The 17,073-nt window shown below is 52.3% G+C and overlaps 1 protein-coding gene across 6 annotated transcripts; it reads left to right on the forward strand.

The window, feature by feature from the left end:
* The first annotated feature begins 1,955 nt into the window (after positions 1 to 1,955).
* CALML4 (calmodulin like 4) lies at positions 1,956 to 14,712 on the forward strand. Of its 6 annotated transcripts, XM_070269890.1 has the most exons (7): positions 1,957 to 2,096; positions 2,763 to 3,496; positions 3,599 to 3,629; positions 4,502 to 4,635; positions 8,615 to 8,720; positions 9,602 to 9,742; positions 14,404 to 14,712. In XM_070269890.1, the coding sequence occupies exons 2-7, from the start codon at positions 3,362 to 3,364 to the stop codon at positions 14,499 to 14,501; spliced, it is 645 nt and encodes a 214-aa protein (XP_070125991.1). In that variant the 5' UTR covers positions 1,957 to 2,096; positions 2,763 to 3,361; the 3' UTR covers positions 14,502 to 14,712. The 6 variants fall into 6 exon arrangements, with proteins under 6 accessions (XP_023510657.1, XP_070125991.1, XP_070126002.1 ...); XM_023654889.2 differs by lacking the exons at positions 4,502 to 4,635; positions 8,615 to 8,720 and adding an exon at positions 11,360 to 11,548 and having other exon boundaries at positions 1,956 to 2,096; XM_070269901.1 differs by lacking the exons at positions 1,957 to 2,096; positions 4,502 to 4,635; positions 8,615 to 8,720 and adding exons at positions 2,226 to 2,383; positions 11,360 to 11,548.
* The last annotated feature ends 2,361 nt before the right edge of the window (positions 14,713 to 17,073 follow it).

Genomic DNA, 17,073 nt, shown 5'->3' on the forward strand with positions numbered 1-17,073 from the left:
GGAAGGTGGGGTGGCTGGTTTGTTGGAGGTTGGCACTCAGCCTTGGGTAACCACTTGATCCCTTAGGGCCTCTGCTATTGATATGCGTCTCAGCCTCACCAGAAGCCACCAGAGACTTACTCGGTGACTATTATCAGACAACACAGGAGGGGACAGGAGACACTTGCACTGTCATAGGCTGTGTGTCCCCACCTGCCCAGCAACATCATTTGATTCCTTCCCTACCTCGCAGCCACTGCTCCAAACCCCTGTGCTGGGCCCGTTCTCCACAGAACGACTTAATGGATGTCTTATGGGCAGAGGCGGGCCTGGTCGTGGGGGGCCTGAAGCTTATGAAATTTGGGGGGGCCTTGATAAGAAAACAGTAGAGCCAGCCCAGATGGCCTAGTGGTTAAAGTTCTGCACTCTCCACCTTGGCGGCCCGGGTTCATTTCTTGGTCATGGAACAAAACCACCCGTCTGTCAGTTGCCATGCTGTGGTGGCGGCTCACACAGAAGAACTAGAAGGACTTACAACTAGGATATACAACCATGCACTGGGGTTTGGGGAGAGAAAAAAAAGAAAAGGAAGATAGCAACAGAGGTTAACTCAGGGTGAGTATTTCCCTGCCAAAAAAAACTTAAAAAAGAAAACAGTCCAAAAAGATGAATAAAAAATTAGGTATGAAAGTGAATATTTACAATGGAAAAGAAATCACAGCAAATACAGCCTTGGAGATTTCCTTCCCTCTTGACCAAGACCCTTTTGGGTAGTTGCTGGAAATGTCTCCCCAGAAATACTTCTTAATTGCAACCTGGCTTCACCTCACAGCCAGTGGTTCTCAAAGTGTGGCCTCACTGGCAGCAGCAGGACCGCAGAGGAAAATGCAAATCCTCGTCCCCTTCCGCCTGCTGAATCAGAACCTCCAGGTGAACAAAGTCTCGGGCCCCGAGTGGTATCAGAGAGGGTGTTTTCTCACGTTGGGCTGACGCGTGGTGTACACAGCAGAGTGAGGCACACAGCTTGAGGGATTTTTGTACAGTGAACCTGACATCCCACCACCCCTGCAGGTGAGACCCCCTAAAAACACGAAGGAGGTGGCAAGCTGGGATGCCTTTGGGGGCACACAGCCCCAAACCCCAGCACACGCCAGCCTTTGCTGTCAGTAGCGTTTGAGTGGATTCCAGCTCTTAGCGACCCTGTGTATAGCAGAACAGAAGCCTGCCTGCTCCTTTTCTGCACCGTCCTCTCACCCCCCAGCACAATATCAGACGATGTTCTTCTGCTATTCATACGGTTTTGGTGGCCAATTTTTTTTCACAAGTGGGTGGCCAGGTCCTTCTTCCTAGTCTAGTCTGGAAGCTCCACTGTAATTTGTCCACCATGGGTGACCCTGCTGGTATTTGAAATGCCAGGGGCACAGCTTTCAGCAGCACAGCAACACATGGCTGCCACAGTGTGACAGCTGACAGACGGGTGGTGGGCTTCCCTGGCCAGGAAACGAACCTGGGCTGTGGTGGTGAGAGCGCCGAATCTTAACCACTAGACCACCAGGGCCGGCCACGTACTGATCCAAAGCCAAGGAAATAGCTTCTCTCGGGGCGGCTCCGTGGCCAAGTGGTTAAGTTCACGTGCTCTGCTGCAGCGGCCCAGGGTTCGGATCCTGGCCGTGGACATGGCACCGCTGGTCAGGCCACGTTGAGGCAGCGTCCCACATCCCACAACTAGAAGGATGTGCAACTAAGATATACAACTGTGTACAGGCGGGGGTTGGGGAGATAAAGCAGAAAAAAAAAAAAAAAGATTGGCAACAGTTGTTAGCCCAGATGCCAATCTTAAGAAAGAAAAATAGCTTCTCTCCCCCTTGAGCCCCTCCCAAACACAGGGTGATTTGGAGCGGGAGCTTCGCCCTGGCTCCTCCCAGGTCCCCCACAAGCCTCACCTCTGCAGCCCCCACACTTCCGAGGCCCCGCCTGACTTTCCTTCACTTCTTCTCCCCCACGGCTGTGTGGAGAACCTCTCTTCCTCCCCTGTACCCTGGCCAGCCCTTCCTTTTCTCAGCCCCACGGAGAGGGCTCAGAATCCTCCGGCTGAAATTCTCTGGGTCTAGAAACAGGTATGAAGAGGTGACGCAGGAGACACGATTTGGGGGGGAAGAGAACCTTCCACGTGGAGGTGATCAGGAAAGGAGGGAGGCAGAATGGACCAAAGGCAGGCTCCGCCCGTCACGTGCCTTGTACAAATTAGCAAGAGGCCCCTTTTCCTCTGGGCACGTGCGGCCCCTCCCAGGACCCACGGGTCACCTGAGCCAGGAACCCTTGTGTAGGGCACAACCTGTGCGGCCATACAAGCCGGTCTTACCAAAGTGGGCGGAGCCTGGATTGGAGCCCCACAGACAAGGCGGTGAGCTGTGGACAGGGAGGTGGAGGGCGAGAACCCAGCGGGCCATGGCAGCAGCTCTAGGGAACGCCCCACCCTACCCTCACTTCCGGGGTCGGGAGGGCGCACAAACCACTGAGGAAACGGGAGGAGGCGGTTTCTGCGGAAGGGGTGGGGGCTGCGGTGGGGAGAACAGGGAGAGGAAGAGAAGGAGCCTTCCTGGCCCGGGAAAGAAACCTAAGAGGCCTCCCTGCAAGCCCCTGGGCAGCGGGCTGTGCGGCCTGAGACCCCGGCGCAGGCACCCACCCGACCCCCACCGCCACCCCCAGGGTCCCCGGAGGGGGCAGGGAATTGACACATGTTGAGAACCGACTGTGCGCTGGCCCTTTGATTCTCTCCACAGCCCTGTGATGAGGCCTGGCGAGGAAACTGAGGCTCAGAGCGGTGAAATGATGCCCCAAGGCCACTCAGCACACGGGCGTGAGGGGAAGGACTGAATCCAGCCTGTGAGCACCAAAGCCTGTGTCCCCACTACATACTGCACCCCAAGGCTTTGTCGGTGGAGGCCTCTGTCCCGGGGCCGTGCCCTGGCAGCGGGGTTTCCTTCCCAGCTGCAAGACGGTGTGTGATGAGCCTTTGATAAGACAGTGTGCAAAGGGCCCGACACATAGTAGGAGCTTGTCAGCTTTCCATCTTAGTCCCAGGAGAGAAAGAAAGGCCCCCTAAGGCCCAGGGCAGGGCCCAGGAGCAGCCCCGGCCCGGGCCCCCTTTCTCTGTGTCACCGATCTCCTCTCCGTGTCCACGGAGGGCTCCCAGGAAGGAACAAGGGCGCTAATCCGCTTGCTACAGAGCCTCAGCTTGCCGATGCAGGAGTGGTCCGGGGGGAGCCCTTCTGCAGCCCCGTTTTCTCAAACTCCAACCTGCTGCTTGGCCCAGGCGGTGGCCGGGCATCAGCTGTGCACGGAAGCTGGAATCTGACCCCTGGCGTTGGGCCTGGTCTCCATGGCAGCCGCGGATTTATTACTGGGGCCTCCACCCAGCTTGGCGGACTTTCGACTTGAAGCCGGGAGGAAGGGGAACCGGGAAGGCGCTTCTGGGAGCAGCGAGCCCAGGGTGGCAGCCAGAGGCTCCACGATGGTAATGGAGGGTCTGTGTCACCCCGCTCGGCTGACCCGGGATGGGGGAGGGAGGGGCGCCTTCACGAGGCCCTCCCTGACTGTTTTCCTCTCTCTGCTGCAGGCCAAGTTTCTTTCCCAGGACCAAATTAATGGTAGGTTGGGTTTGCTCCTTAATTAGCAACTCACAGCAAAATATGGGTCTCATTAGGCAATTTGCTCTGCTCGTTTTTTTTTGTTGGTGGGAAGGAGACGGCTGGTGGGAGAGCTGGGCCCACCCACAGGCAAGGGGCCGGCTCTGCGGGGGGAGGGAGTGGGGTAAGGCTCCGAGGTAGAAATGCTGGTATTACATGTGGCAGTGTGACTGACACATGATGGGGTGGGAGGTGAGAGGAGAGCTCGCTAAATTTTTCCTCCAGAACCTGACAGATGGATTTGGGGGCGGATGGGAATAGGAGATGGTGAGAGACACCATTAACTGGCTATGGCCAAGGGCCAAACAAAAGAAGGGAGCTTCGGGCTGAAATAGAGAGAAGAGCCCAGGTCTGCACCCCCAGGCGCGATACTTCTGCTCTCTGGGCCTCAGTCTCCCCATCTGTAAAGTGGGGGCATCAGCTTAAATGGTCTCTGAGGTCCCTCTGCCCTGACATCAAGCCTACTTTTGGTGTTCGGAACACTTTATTCCGAGTCCCCTAACCTGCTGGCTCCCAAGCAGGCTTCAGTTTCACACAGTGCATTGTTCTCTTTCCAAAGGCCAAGGGGAAAGAACTGGGTTACCCAGAACTCAGGGGCCCTGCTCTGGACCAGGGGAGGCTCAACAGAGCCCAGGTGGGCTCAGGGTTACTTGGGCAGGGATTCCAGAGTTCTCGGCACCCAGAGCTTTGTCTAGAAGGGAGAGTAGGTGAGCGAGTTGCAGGCTCCAGGTGGGCACCTCTGCATAGACCCCTTGATATCCTCACGCCAAGAGGAGGGCCAGAGCAGGGACGTTTAAAACACCAGGCCTAGGGTAGGGGCCTCTCCTGCCCAGGTCTCAAGGCAGGACTGAGTGGGTCTCAGGGCTGGAGTCTACCTGTCAGCCTCAGTGTCCCCCAACCCACGCCTGGTTCTGAGGTCCCCTGGCCCTCCCTCCTGGGGCCCCTGAAGACCTCGGAAGGGAAGAAGGTAAGCATCCCTTTGTATCCCAGTATCTGACATCAAGAAAGTGGCTGATGAAGGACTGGGCAGGGGCGGCCTGCTCGAGTGGGAAGAACAGGGGCCTCAGAGGCCGCGGGCCTGGGATCCACTCACCCTGAGCCTCAGTTTTCTCATCTGTCAAGTGGGGGTGACACTCCCTCCCCAGGCTGTTGTGAGCAAGGGACAAAGAGGGTGATGTCAGTCATGCACCTGACTCTGGGTCATGGAGCTCTGTGCTGGGGCCAGCCTGCTCTAGCTAGCGCCAGCCCAGTGGTACAGTTTTAGGAATTTTGCGAGCTGATTGTTAAAATTAGTCATTATTACATAACATAAAATCAAACAATATTCCAATCCTGCATCTATACAAAAAAAAAAAGTCCTATTGCAATCAGCAGTGCTGAAGATTTTAAAGAGGCTTTGGTTTAATGAATATAATTTGTACAAGGGTGAGAAATAGTTTAACAGAAGATCACTTATGAGATTTAATTACAATATTCATTCATTAGGAAAAGAGGTGCATTCTTTGGCATGCAACGTCATTGGGCAAATCATGATTGAATCAAAACTATAGGTTGGCGGGCTGGCCCGGTGGCGCAGTGGTTAAGTTCGCATGTTCTGCTTCCAAGGCCCAGGGTTCGTGGGTTCGGATGCCGAGTGTGGACCTATACACCGCTTGTCAAGCCATGCTGTGGCAGGCGTCCCACATATAAAGTAGAGGAAGATGGGCACAGATGTTCGCTCAGGGCCAGTCTTCCTCAGCAAAAAGAGGAGGATTGGCAACAGATGTTAGCTCAGGACTAATCTTCCTAAAAAAAAAAAAGAAAATTGAAAACTGTAGGTTGGCAACAGATACAACTCGCTTGTGATCATCAATTGGCTAGATGGAATTTATAATGCAGACTATTGCATATTTTATTATTATTTGTGAATTGTGTGCTACACATCCCTTATGTCTATAAAATTTATAATAAACTCATATACATGTGTCATCAGAGCCAGGTGTTAAACCTTCGACAGCCCATTATCCCAGGCCCCAGGGAGAGCTCTTTCTTGCCCCGGAGTATTTGCATCTTGAAAGGGAAGACCTAGCAAGAATTTTTTTTTTTTATCATTTTTTTTAAATTAAGGTTATAAAAGTTAACATCCTTGTGAAATTACAGTTGTACATCATTATTAGTCATGTTGTAGGTACACCACTTCACCCCTAGTGCCCTCCCCCCATCCTCTTTTCCCCTGGCAACCACCGATCAGTTCTCTTTGTCCATATGCTAACTACCACCTATGAGTCGAGTCATACAGAGTTCGTCTTTCTCTCTCTGGCTTATTTCACTCAACATAATACCCTCAAGGTCCATCCATGCTGTTGTGAGTGGGACGACTTTGTCCTTTTTTATAGCTGAGTAGTATTCCATTGTATATATATACCACATCTTCTTTATCCAATCATCAGTTGCTGGGCACTTAGGTTGGTTCCATGACTTGGCTATTGTGAATAATGCTGCAATGAACATAGGGGTGCATGGAACTTTTGGAATTGCTAATTTCAGGTTCTTAGGATAGATTCCCAGTAGTGGGATGGCTGGGTCATAAGGTATTTCTATTCTTAACTTTTTGAGGAATCTCCATACTGTTTTCCATAGTGGCTGCCCCAGTTTGCATTCCCACCAACAGTGTATGAGGGTTCCCTTTTCTCCACAGCCTCTCCAACATTTGTCACTCTTGGTTTTGGATATTTTTGCCATTCTAACAGATGTAAGGTGATATCTTAGTGTAGTTTTGATTTGCATTTCCCTGATGATTAGTGATGATGAGCATCTTTTCATGTGTCTATTGGCCATCCGTATATCTTCTTTGGAGAAATGTCTGTTCATGTCCCCTGCCCATTTTGTAATTGGGTTATTTGATTTCTTATTGTTGAGTTGTGTGAGTTCTTTGTATATTACGGAGATTAACCCTTTGTCGGATAAATAACTTGTGAATATTTTTTCCCAATTAGTGGGCTGTTTTTTTGTTTCAATCCTGTTTTCCCTTGCCTTGAAGAAGCTCTTTAGCCTGATGAAGTCCCATTTGTTTATTCTTTCTATTGTTTCCCTCGTGAGGGGTTATGGTGTCTGAAAAGATTCTTTTGAAGCTGATGTGATGGTGCAAAGAGTGTGCTGCAGATATTCTCTTCTAGCAGACTTATTGTTTCAGGCCTAATCTTTAGGTCTTTGATCCATTTTGAGTTTATTTTAGTAAATGGTGAAAAAGAATGGTTGATTTTCATTCTTTTACATGTGGCTGTCCAGTTATCCCAGCACCATTTGTTGAAGAGACTTTCTTTTCTCCATTGTAGGCCCTCAGCTCCTTTGCTGAAGATTAGCTGTCCATAGATGTGTGGTTTTATTTCTGGGCTTTCAATTCTGTTCCATTGATCTCTGCATCTGTTTTTGTACCAGTACCATCTAGCAAGAATTTTTAATCCAATTCATTTAACCCAATTTATTCTGTCATTCAACAAATCTATGAGTCCTTTCTTCCTGCCAGCCCAGTTCTAGGCATTCAGGATGCAGCAGAGAACACAATAGCCAAATCCCGGCCCTCTTGGGGGGGTCACATTCCAGGGAGGGGAGCAACAAAGGAAAGCAGTAAAATATATAGGATGCTAGATGGCCGACCTATCAGGAGAGAAGGCCGGAAGGGGACAGGAGGTGTGCGGGGCTGGGCGGATGGAGAGAACAGCCCAGTCTTCTGTTCCAGCGCTGGAATCCCAAGTTCAGATCTGGCCGCCCAGGACCCTAAATGGTGTGTTTGTCAGGTAGGAAGACACAGTGTGCTCTATGTAGCAGCTCGTTAGGAAGTGGCCCTCCGTTTGACCCCGGCCCTGCTGATGTCAGAGGCCATGCGCCCCAGGTCCTGATGGGGCACGTGGGAGGGGGCAGTTTGCCCACCTGTAGTTCCAGGCCCCCAGGGTGGGATGGCCACCTTCTAGCACAACCGTCACAGGACAAGGCCTCAGGAGGGCAGTGGGCCCACTCCTCGCCCAGGCGCAAACCCAGACAGGAGACAAGGTGGGGTACCCTTGAGAGGTCCCCAGGAGGGACACAGTGGGGGAGAGCTGAGTTTAAGCCCTGCATGCACAGTGGCCCCCCTCTGTCCCCCTGATGTCAGGTGATGGCTCCGCTGGTGCTGGTTCCTCTTGGAAAGAATTGGGTTTTGCAGAAACCAAAGTGGGGTCTTAGGCCAGGCCCTGACCTGCTGACCCTGGGCCACTCCAGCCCCTGCCACTGGGTCCTGTCTGTGGTCTGCCCCTCCTGAAGCCCAGGCTCTGGATTCTTTGAAACTAGAAGGGGGAGGGTCTTCCCCTTCAAACTCTCCACCAGCACAAAGGCAGCAAATTGTCTCTAAACCCCATTGGGCCGGCTGGCCTTTTGTTTCTTGGTGAAGAAGATTGTCTCTAAGCTAACATCTATGCCAGTCTTCCACTATTTTGTATGTGGGGTGCTGCCACAGCATGGCTTGATGAGCAGTGCATAGGTCTGCACCCGGGATCCAAACCCGTAAACCCTGGGCGATGGAAGCTGAGCACACAAAACAAACCACTATGCCATTGGGCCAGCCCTGGCCGACTTTTTATTAGCAACCCCCCTGCACTCCTAGGCTGCCAGGAGAGGCCTTGTCTAGGGAATAGGAAGGGGCCCTAGGCCTGGTTTGGGGGGCAGGGGGTCGTTGGGGGTTTCCTCCCTCCCTTCACCCACTCTGCTGCCCTCTGCCTGGGAATCGAGGATCCAGTGTGGCCTTGGGCAGAGCTCGCCTCAGGAGCAAGGCTGCCCAGGGGAGGTGCTCAGCTGCCTCAGCCCTCACTGCCTCATCTGCACAATGGGAACAATAAAGGGACACAGCAGAGGGCACTCAAGATTACACAAGGGCCTGGGGCAAAGTGCTCAGTAGTGTGAGCTGTCCTTGTTGTTTTTGTTGTTGTTATGAGCTAAGGGGCTGCTGGTCCAGGCCTCTGAGGAACCACCTTGGTGGTGTGAGAAGCAGCAGAGAGCAGGGTGCTGAGACGCCCCCGTGCAGGCCCCGCAGGTCTCCAGGTGGGACTCAAGCAGCAGCTCCACCCTGTGGGCCTCGGGGACTAAAGGAGAGTCACCCGGGAGCTTTTGACCTGTTCTGATGGCAGCCCCACCCTGGTCAGACTCTCTGGGTGGGTGTCGGGGGGGGGGGGGGCATTTCATCTCCACCAAGGGAGAAAGGGTTTGGGAGACCAGCAAGCCAGATCCCATCAGAGCACAGTACCCCTTGATGTCCCCGAGGACAGGCCAGGCCTTGTGTCAGAGGGCAGCTTGAGAGTTCAGCAGCCTGCAGGCTAGGGGCTGGAGCAATGGACTGAGAAGTGCCCGCAGTTGTGATAATAACTGTCACCACATACGAGAGCCACTCTCTGCCACGTCCTCCCAGAGGGGATTTCTGGTCCTCTCAGTAACCCAGGGGCATTATTATTCCCCTTTTCCACATAAATGGTCTTTGCTAAAGTCCCCTGGGCATCTGGTCTCCCTGGCCTGAGAGAGCCTTCCTGTGGTTTTCCTCGGTTGTGGGAGGGGAGAGAAGGGAGAGAAAGAGAAGGAAGGAGGAAGGAGCAGGAAGGGGGAGAGAGAGGGAGGAGGCAAGGGGAATAGGGTTGCTAGAGGAAATACAGGGCACCCAGTTAAATCTGAATTCCAGATACACACAAATACTTTTTTTTGATAAGTATATCCCAGGCAAAATTTTGGACATACTTATACTAAAAACGTATTCATTGTTTATCTGAAATTCAATTTAAATTGGCAGTTCTGTATTTTTATTTGCCAAATCTGGCAAGCCTAGGAGGGAGGAGGAGAGGCGGAGGGAGCAGAGGGAGGAGGGAGAGGTCTGGGCCGGTGGCGCGCGGGTGGAGAGCGAATGATTCTCCCAATTCTCCCTCTGGGCCGTGCAGACTACAAGGAATGCTTCTCCCTGTACGACAAGCAGCAGCGGGGCAAGATAAAAGCCACTGACCTCCTGCTGGTGATGCGGTGCCTGGGGGCCAGCCCGACGCCGGGGGAGGTGCAGCGGCACCTGCAGACGCACGAGCTGGGTGAGTGCGCCGGCGGGCGGGCGCGGAGCCCGGCGCTGGGGAAGCAGCCGCCTGGGCTGGTGGGTGGGCCCGGAGCCGGCAGCTGTGGTCCTGCCCAGGGGCCCAGCCGTGGGGTGTGAAGAGCTGGGAAGTTTGAGGAGTGTGCAGAGCTCACTGGCTCGTGCATCGCTCGGCTGCCTTGAGTCCTCACAGCGATCGCTGACACCCCCTCTCCCAGAGGACCCTGGGGTCGCGGCATTCCACGAGGTTAGCGCAAACCCGCGGTGAAGGCAGTGCCCACGGCCATCCCCGTGTTGTTCCGACAGAACAGTTTCCCTGGATGGAGGATTTGTCCTGTGCTTGGCTCAACCCCTATGAAGTAGGCGCTATCCGAGTCCCTGCTTACAGGTAGAGGTCAAGGTTCAGAGTCGTTAGGTACCTGGCCCGAGTGCTTAATTAAGCCAGTGGAACTCAATTCTTCTAATTTCAAAGACTGACCTAAAAACGACACGATACTCTGAGAAAAAATGTGGAGGGAAACCCACCCAAAACTTCCCAAGAGGTTCTCTCTGGTCGTGGGGTTATGGGTGATTTTCATTCCCTTTATTGTTGTTTCCTGTTTTTGACAAGGGGAATATATAGGACTTTTATAACCAGAAACAAACAAGTTGTGTGTTTTTTTTTGAGAAGAAAAAGGGAGGGGTGTCAGAGGCTGCGGTGGCTGTTTGCATTGGTAGCTTAGGAAGGAAAGACGGGCCCAGAGGAAGGGGGCAGCCTGGAAAGAGCAATTGACCTGGAGCCCAGAGGCGACTTCTCAGTCTCTGGACCTCAGTTTCCTCCTCTCGGATGGGTCCACCACCTGCCAGGGTTGTCCTGAGGTCCCGTCAGAGTGAGCCTGCAGCAGTGCTGGGAGCCGCTCCTGGCGCAGGCCTGGCGGGCTGGGGCGGGCCTCCGGAGTCTGGAGCCCGCTGGTGGGGCGTTCAGCAACTGAGATCCCCGCTTCCAGCTGCGAAGGGGTGGTGGTTTCCTTTGGTTTCTGTCTCCTCCAAACAGGAAGTTGTGGTCAGGGGAAGCTCTTTCCTGCAGTTGTAGCCTGGCCAGGTCCCCAGGCTAGCTCGGAGGAGGGGCACAGACTGGGCAGCCTAGGGTGGAGGCTGCAGTGAGGGGAAAGACAGGTGAACAGCCCAGCTGGGACTGGCGCTGGAGGCCCCCAGTGGGGTCACCCGTTTATCTTGGTGGATGTGCTGCAGTGGCCGCCAAGGGCGATGGACACAAAGATGTACTTCCCTCTAATTCAGGGCAGGAGAGAAGCAGCCAGAAGAGAGCAGAGGAGGTGGTTCTCCATCCTGATCTGACCACTCTCTGTGAAATGACTCCACACTCTGAGCTGCTGCCTCCTTCGTGGGCAAAATGAGATGATGGTCTCTGAGGATTGTTGGGAGGATTAAATGAAGTGTATCCGTGGTGGGAACTCAGAGGGCTGCAGCCTCTTCACCATGACCTGTGCCACCATCATGGCGCCTCTTGAATTAGGTGGCCTTTGAGCTGGTCATGAAGGCTTGGGCAGAAGGCCAGTTGGCTTCCCCAAGCAGAGCCTTTTCCTCCCTGCTCACTCTGCTGTGTTTGGGGGTTTCCTAGACAGAAATGGAGAGCTGGATTTCTCCACTTTCCTGACCATTATGCACATGCAAATCAAACAAGAGGACCCAAAGAAAGAAATTCTATTGGCCATGTTGATGGCAGACAAGGAGAAGAAAGGCTACATCATGGCGTCCGAGCTGCGGTCAAAACTCATGCAACTTGGGGAGAAGCTCACCCACAAGGAAGGTAATGGCATGGGTCCATCTATCCCAGTAGCAGGAGAGGATTAGGGAGTTGGGGGGAGGACAGCAAAGCCCAATCCATGCCACTAGGATTGTGCAGATACCACATTTGATGCGTGCTCTGGAGGCTGCAACTGGATGTCGGTTGAGGTGGGTGAACTCTGGACTGGAGCCAGGGGGGAGAACTAAGGGGCTTTGGGGTTGGCTGACAGTGGAGAAGTCAGCAGGGAGAAGGAACGGCCTGGGGAAACCCAGCTAGGGTCCACTTGGGCATCACTCTGTTTAAACTTTCACTGTGGGCCAACATTTAGTGCTTATGGCACCCCTGGGAGCACTAGTGCCCCCCTTATACTGGTAAACAAACAGGTGAAGTGTGGGGCTTACAAGTAGTCATGCTAGGAGCCGAATGCAGGTCAGTTAGACACTTGCCCGCCCCTAGCCCATCTCAGGCTCATCTCCTCCCCACAACTGTCTTCTGAATTTGCTGCTGATGCCAAGAGTTTCCAAACTCAGGTGCTACATTGGCCCCTTTCCTCATGGCTCAGCCAGCACTAGGAGCTCTTCCAGAAGGGGTGTCCATGGTGGCCTTTGCCGGGACTGCTGGTCACAGAACCCTACCAGGGGGCCTTTGTCTCGCACCTTCCAGCAGCCCAGCATGCCTTCCTGCCTCAGAGCAGGACCAGCAGCCTGGGTCTTCTGGGAAAGCCCTTTATACATGGGAAAGGGCGACCTCAGTGCTGGGCCATTTGCCGGTGTTCTTCCAGCCTGCCTGGCTAACCGGTTCCTCGGCCCTGCCCCAGCTGCCGCAAGTTGCTGCCGGAGTCCACACCCACCAACCCAAGAGGCCGGGATTTCTAGTTAGGCCCCTGGGCTTGTCTGTAGTTGGGATGGGAGGGCTGGTGTAGGACATAAGTGGGTGGAGGAAAAAGGCTTCAATGATGATGGGCCTTTAGCCTTGGGTTAAGTCACAACAGATCAGTGGAGAGGTTACAAGGTTGTGGTTTGAATTAGACTTGAATCCTGGCTCCCCCTCCTTCTGGGGGCCCTCAGATGAGTTTCTTAACCTCTCTCACCCTCCTCAGTTTTCTCCTTGGGAAATGAGGTTACAGCAGACAATCGCTCAGGTCCCTCCAAGAGCTAACATTCTATGAAGCAGTCTGCTTGGACTTTATCTGCAGTCACAAAGGCACAGCGCAAAGCATTTACAAACAGCGCTCCAGAAGGCAGATGCCACGCGCTCTCCCCACTGTTTCAGGCTAGCAGCTCTCACCAGCTCAGCTTTCACCGTGGCTGCTTTACGTGAATGGGGAAACAGGCTCTCCTTCCCTCCCAGACTCTGAGGACACCGCTTGGCCTTTTATGTACCAGGTGGAGAGTTAGCTGAGAGGGCCAGCTGGGGCCTTCGTTCTTACAGTTAATGATCTCTGGCTAAAGCAATACCACAGCCCCTAAACCCACGCATCTCTCATTTGTTTAACCATTAAAGAAACTAGCAATGTGTCCCAGACAGGCAGGGAGGCCGATTTCCCTTCCTCTTGCTGTGGGAGACAGAAAGATGATACTAGAAGTAGGAATCCTTTACCTTGGGTGATTGAAAGAAAACCTTTAATTTTATTACAAAGCATCCTTGGAGCAGCTGGAGACGGCTGCTGGGAAGGCCTCCCTTCCGAGGCCTGGGAAAGGCTGACTTTTGCAGCCCGGTCCTTTATGGGTTCACAGAGGGAAGTGCCGTTCTACCCGGAAGCCATCATCAGGACCCAGCACCGGGCTAAGAGGTGCTGCCCCTCTTCTGGACCGGAGGAGGCTGCAGTGGTTGGCACTGGAGCGGGCATTGGACCTGTCCACAGGGACAGTTTTAATCAAGTGGCTGTGGGTAGAAGCTTCCCCGTGAAATAAGACAAATTACAGTCTCCTCCACCTTCTAAAAAGACTCAGAACTGCCATCAGCTCAGGCACGGAGTACAGGAATTGCATTCAGAGGACGGTGAAGCAGAGACTCACGGGGTATTCTCCAACTGCCCAGAATTATGTGTTGATGTCCAGGGGCAGCGAGGTTAACACAGGGCTGTGAGACGGTTTTGCATGACAGCGAGGATGGTCCAAAGACCCAAAGATGGGTTGGCCCCGAGGGGCCACTGTGGAGATGTGTGAGCTGAGAAGGCTTTTCCTGCCAACGCCTGGGACAAGCTAGTATTTTGTCTCAGGAATCCAGAACCAGAAGAAACAAGCAAATGTGATTTTTCTTGAGCAATGTCAGAGAACAATGGCAGTTTTGTACACTTTAACTTTAGACAGAGTTGAATTTATTTTCTCTCATACTACCTCCACTCCCAAAACAAACACTTTGAAAAAAAGAGGTGATGGTGGCAGACACCACTTGTCGCTAAGTCCCCTCTTGGGGTGGGGGTGGTAGGGAATGCCGAAGTGGGGAGGAAGGCAGGCCGGCCAGGGCAGGCCAAGCCTGGGCTGGTGGAGGGTGTCTGCCTGCCGTGAGGCTGAGAGGGTGGGCTGTGGAAGGCAAAATCCATGCCAAAGGTTTCTGGAAGTATAGGCACAGGGATCAGATATTTTCTACAAAACAAAGCAAAACAAAGCACAAGGTGGCTGCAGTGACTGAATGCTCCTCACCAGTACCTGCCCCAGCCCCTGCAGAAAGCCCGATTAACTCAAAATGGAATCCGGGGTCTCCAAGGGGGAAGGGGAATTGTCCTGTTCCATTCACTGCTTTACCTCCCCGTCTACGGGAACAGTCCACGGGACAGTCAGGGAAGACCTCTGGAGAGCCCCAGCCCCTAAGAACTTGATGTCCTGTACCGTAACACTAAAGCCAAACTGAAAAATTCATGTGATTTATTGCAGTCGATGAGCTTTTCCGCGAAGCAAATATCGAACCAAATGGCAAAGTGAAGTATGATGAATTTATCCGGAAGATCACGATTCCTGTGCGGGACTACTGAATGAAGAGAACACAGGAGGGCCTCCTGGGCCTGGAAATGCAGACTGATTGATTTTTAAAAAGGAAAGGGTTCCTTACACTCTAGGGAGATGGCAAACACAGCAGCAAGATGACATTACCCGACTGTGGCAGAGAACTCAGCAATGAAAAGAAATGATTTCAGCCATGGTGTTAGCATGTCTTTAATAAAAGATTTGTATTGATGTTAGTAAGTACATTGGTTGAGCCCTTTACAGCTGGAAAGAGCCTATGATTTGGAGTCGGGCCTGGGTTCCAAGTCCTGACTATTTCCCAGCTATGTGACTGGGCAAGTCACTTCACCCCTCAAAGCCTCAGGATCCTCACTAACGTTGGAGTCCTACTTCTTACCTCACGGAGCCTGTTGAGGATGGTCTTATATAATGACTTGAAAAGGCCTTTGCAAACTGTAGAGCACTGTTCAATCCTGAGTTGCCATGGTAGTGCTTCTCCTAAAAAGGGCAAGCTACCAAAAGACTATACAGTCACGTGTTGCTTAACGACAAGGATAGTTCTGAGAAATGCGTCGTTGAGCGATTCCGTCGTCGTGCAAACATCATAGAGTGCACTTACACAAACCTAAATGGTATTGTCTCCTACACACCAAGGCTATATGGTACTAATTTTATGGGACCACTGTCACATATGCGGTCCATCGTTGACTGAAATGTCATTATGCAGTGCATGACTATATTCCGTATCTGGGTGCTAGAACCATCTTCCACATTTCCAAGATAAAGCCAGTGCCAGCTGAGAAATAGCAACAAGCAAACAGCTAAAACATCAAAAAACAAAAAACTATGGCAACATTTCTTGCAGCACAGGGCCACTTAAATTCTCATTCCCATCTCAACACATGGTAACATAGTTCAGGATATTCATAAAGAGTATAGGGTGAAAACACTCAAGTTAAAACAAGGCAGCATCAGTTAAGCAGCGGGAAGAGTGATCTGCCTTTACAGCCCACACCGAAGGAAAGCAGATGTGACACGTTGCATTCGGTGAGGCCTTGCAGAGCTTGAGAAGGCCCTTTCTGATGCTCCTGGCAGAATTTTGAACTCTCCACTGGCCTATTATCAGAGAGGCTCATGAGACTGGATGGTCTTCTCAAGTGGGTCAAATTGCTCGTGGCTTCAAGCCATTTCCCCTGGACTAATGGAAAGTAATAAGGGATCTAACAGGCCATGGCCACGATACAGCAAGAGCCCTGGAAAACAGTAGAAGGGGTATTGGTCTTGCTGGGAGCTCTTGCAGCTCAAGTGGCTTTTTAAGTGAGTTATGTAGCCAAGAGGTGCCAGGCTGGTGCTGCCTGTGCGCTCATCAAATTTGTGGATCCATTGGCAGTGTTAGCACAGCCCTAAAAAGGGCCGGAGTCACACATCAGCATGTTGGGGAAGGGGAGGGGCAGGGCAGAACTCTAAGTAGAGATTTTCATCCTTATATGTATCAAAATTGGGCTCTCTGGGCTGTGGCTTTGTCTAATGGTGCCTTAGCGGCTAAAGCAAAAGAAAACCAAATTAAGGGGGTGGTGTGTCTTTTGGGAGGTTATACAAGACACAAATCTAAGGGCTAGGCACAGGGGAAACTGCAGGGGACAAAACAGTCAGTTTTTAGGCAACTATCTCAGGATGCCATGTGGCTTCTGATCAAACTGAGGTCCTGAGAAAGGAGAGCTCATTTTCCCAACAGTGTAAATGGTCAGTGGGGGTGAGCAGGAATTCCTAGGAGCTATGGAGGAGGGTTTTGTCGGGGGCAGGCAGTAAATGGCCCTAACACCAGCTGGGTGAAGTCTTGGGGAGCCTAGGTTCACACAGGGCAGGGGCAGATAGATCCCAGTTTTGTGGGGTCTGAGGTTTCTGCGACTCGGTAGCCTTCTTTAAAAATACAAAAATAGAAATACACGATTGCTAGGGCTGCTCCCAAGACCCTGGAAGAGGCCAGAGCAAGTGAGGGGCCCTGGTCTTAAACTTCATTACGTTCATGGTAAATGGACCTGCGTCCTGCTTGGATGTTGGCACCCTGAGAACTGCTGTATTTCACTTTCAGGCAAAGCTCCCACGTCTAGCCCCACCTCTCTTTTTAACTCATCATGGACATTAGGAAGCAAGTCCTGCACAGCCAATCTGGAATACCAAGGATTAGACAGCAGACACCTGGGATTTAGATGGGACAGGAAAAGGAAGTTCTGGGCTATAATAAATGAGGCTGCTTTCCCTCAAAGGCTTTTTTTGTCTTTGTCACTGAATGGTCCCAGTATAGTTTTAAAGCAAGTTTTATTAATCTCATTTGCCTAACAGGAGTGTGAAGTATAGCTTGCCAAACACACGTAAGCGCTGTGGAGTGCTCATTAGAGCCTGGAGCGCCTCTCCACGGACTCAGTGTTTCTCATTAAGGGTGTTCGGTGGCTAGGATCCTAAGATCCGACGACGTGTTCTTATTTAAACCTCTACCCCAGGAAAGGCTTTTGCACTACCCCAGGAAAGGCTTTTGCACTACCCCACGTCCAGATTTCATGCTCATTCCTGAAATTCCAATTGGTTCATCTAGCACCTAGT

This window comes from Equus caballus, chromosome 1 (genome assembly GCF_041296265.1).
Source record: "Equus caballus isolate H_3958 breed thoroughbred chromosome 1, TB-T2T, whole genome shotgun sequence".
In the NCBI taxonomy this organism is placed as follows: Eukaryota; Metazoa; Chordata; class Mammalia; order Perissodactyla; family Equidae; genus Equus; species Equus caballus.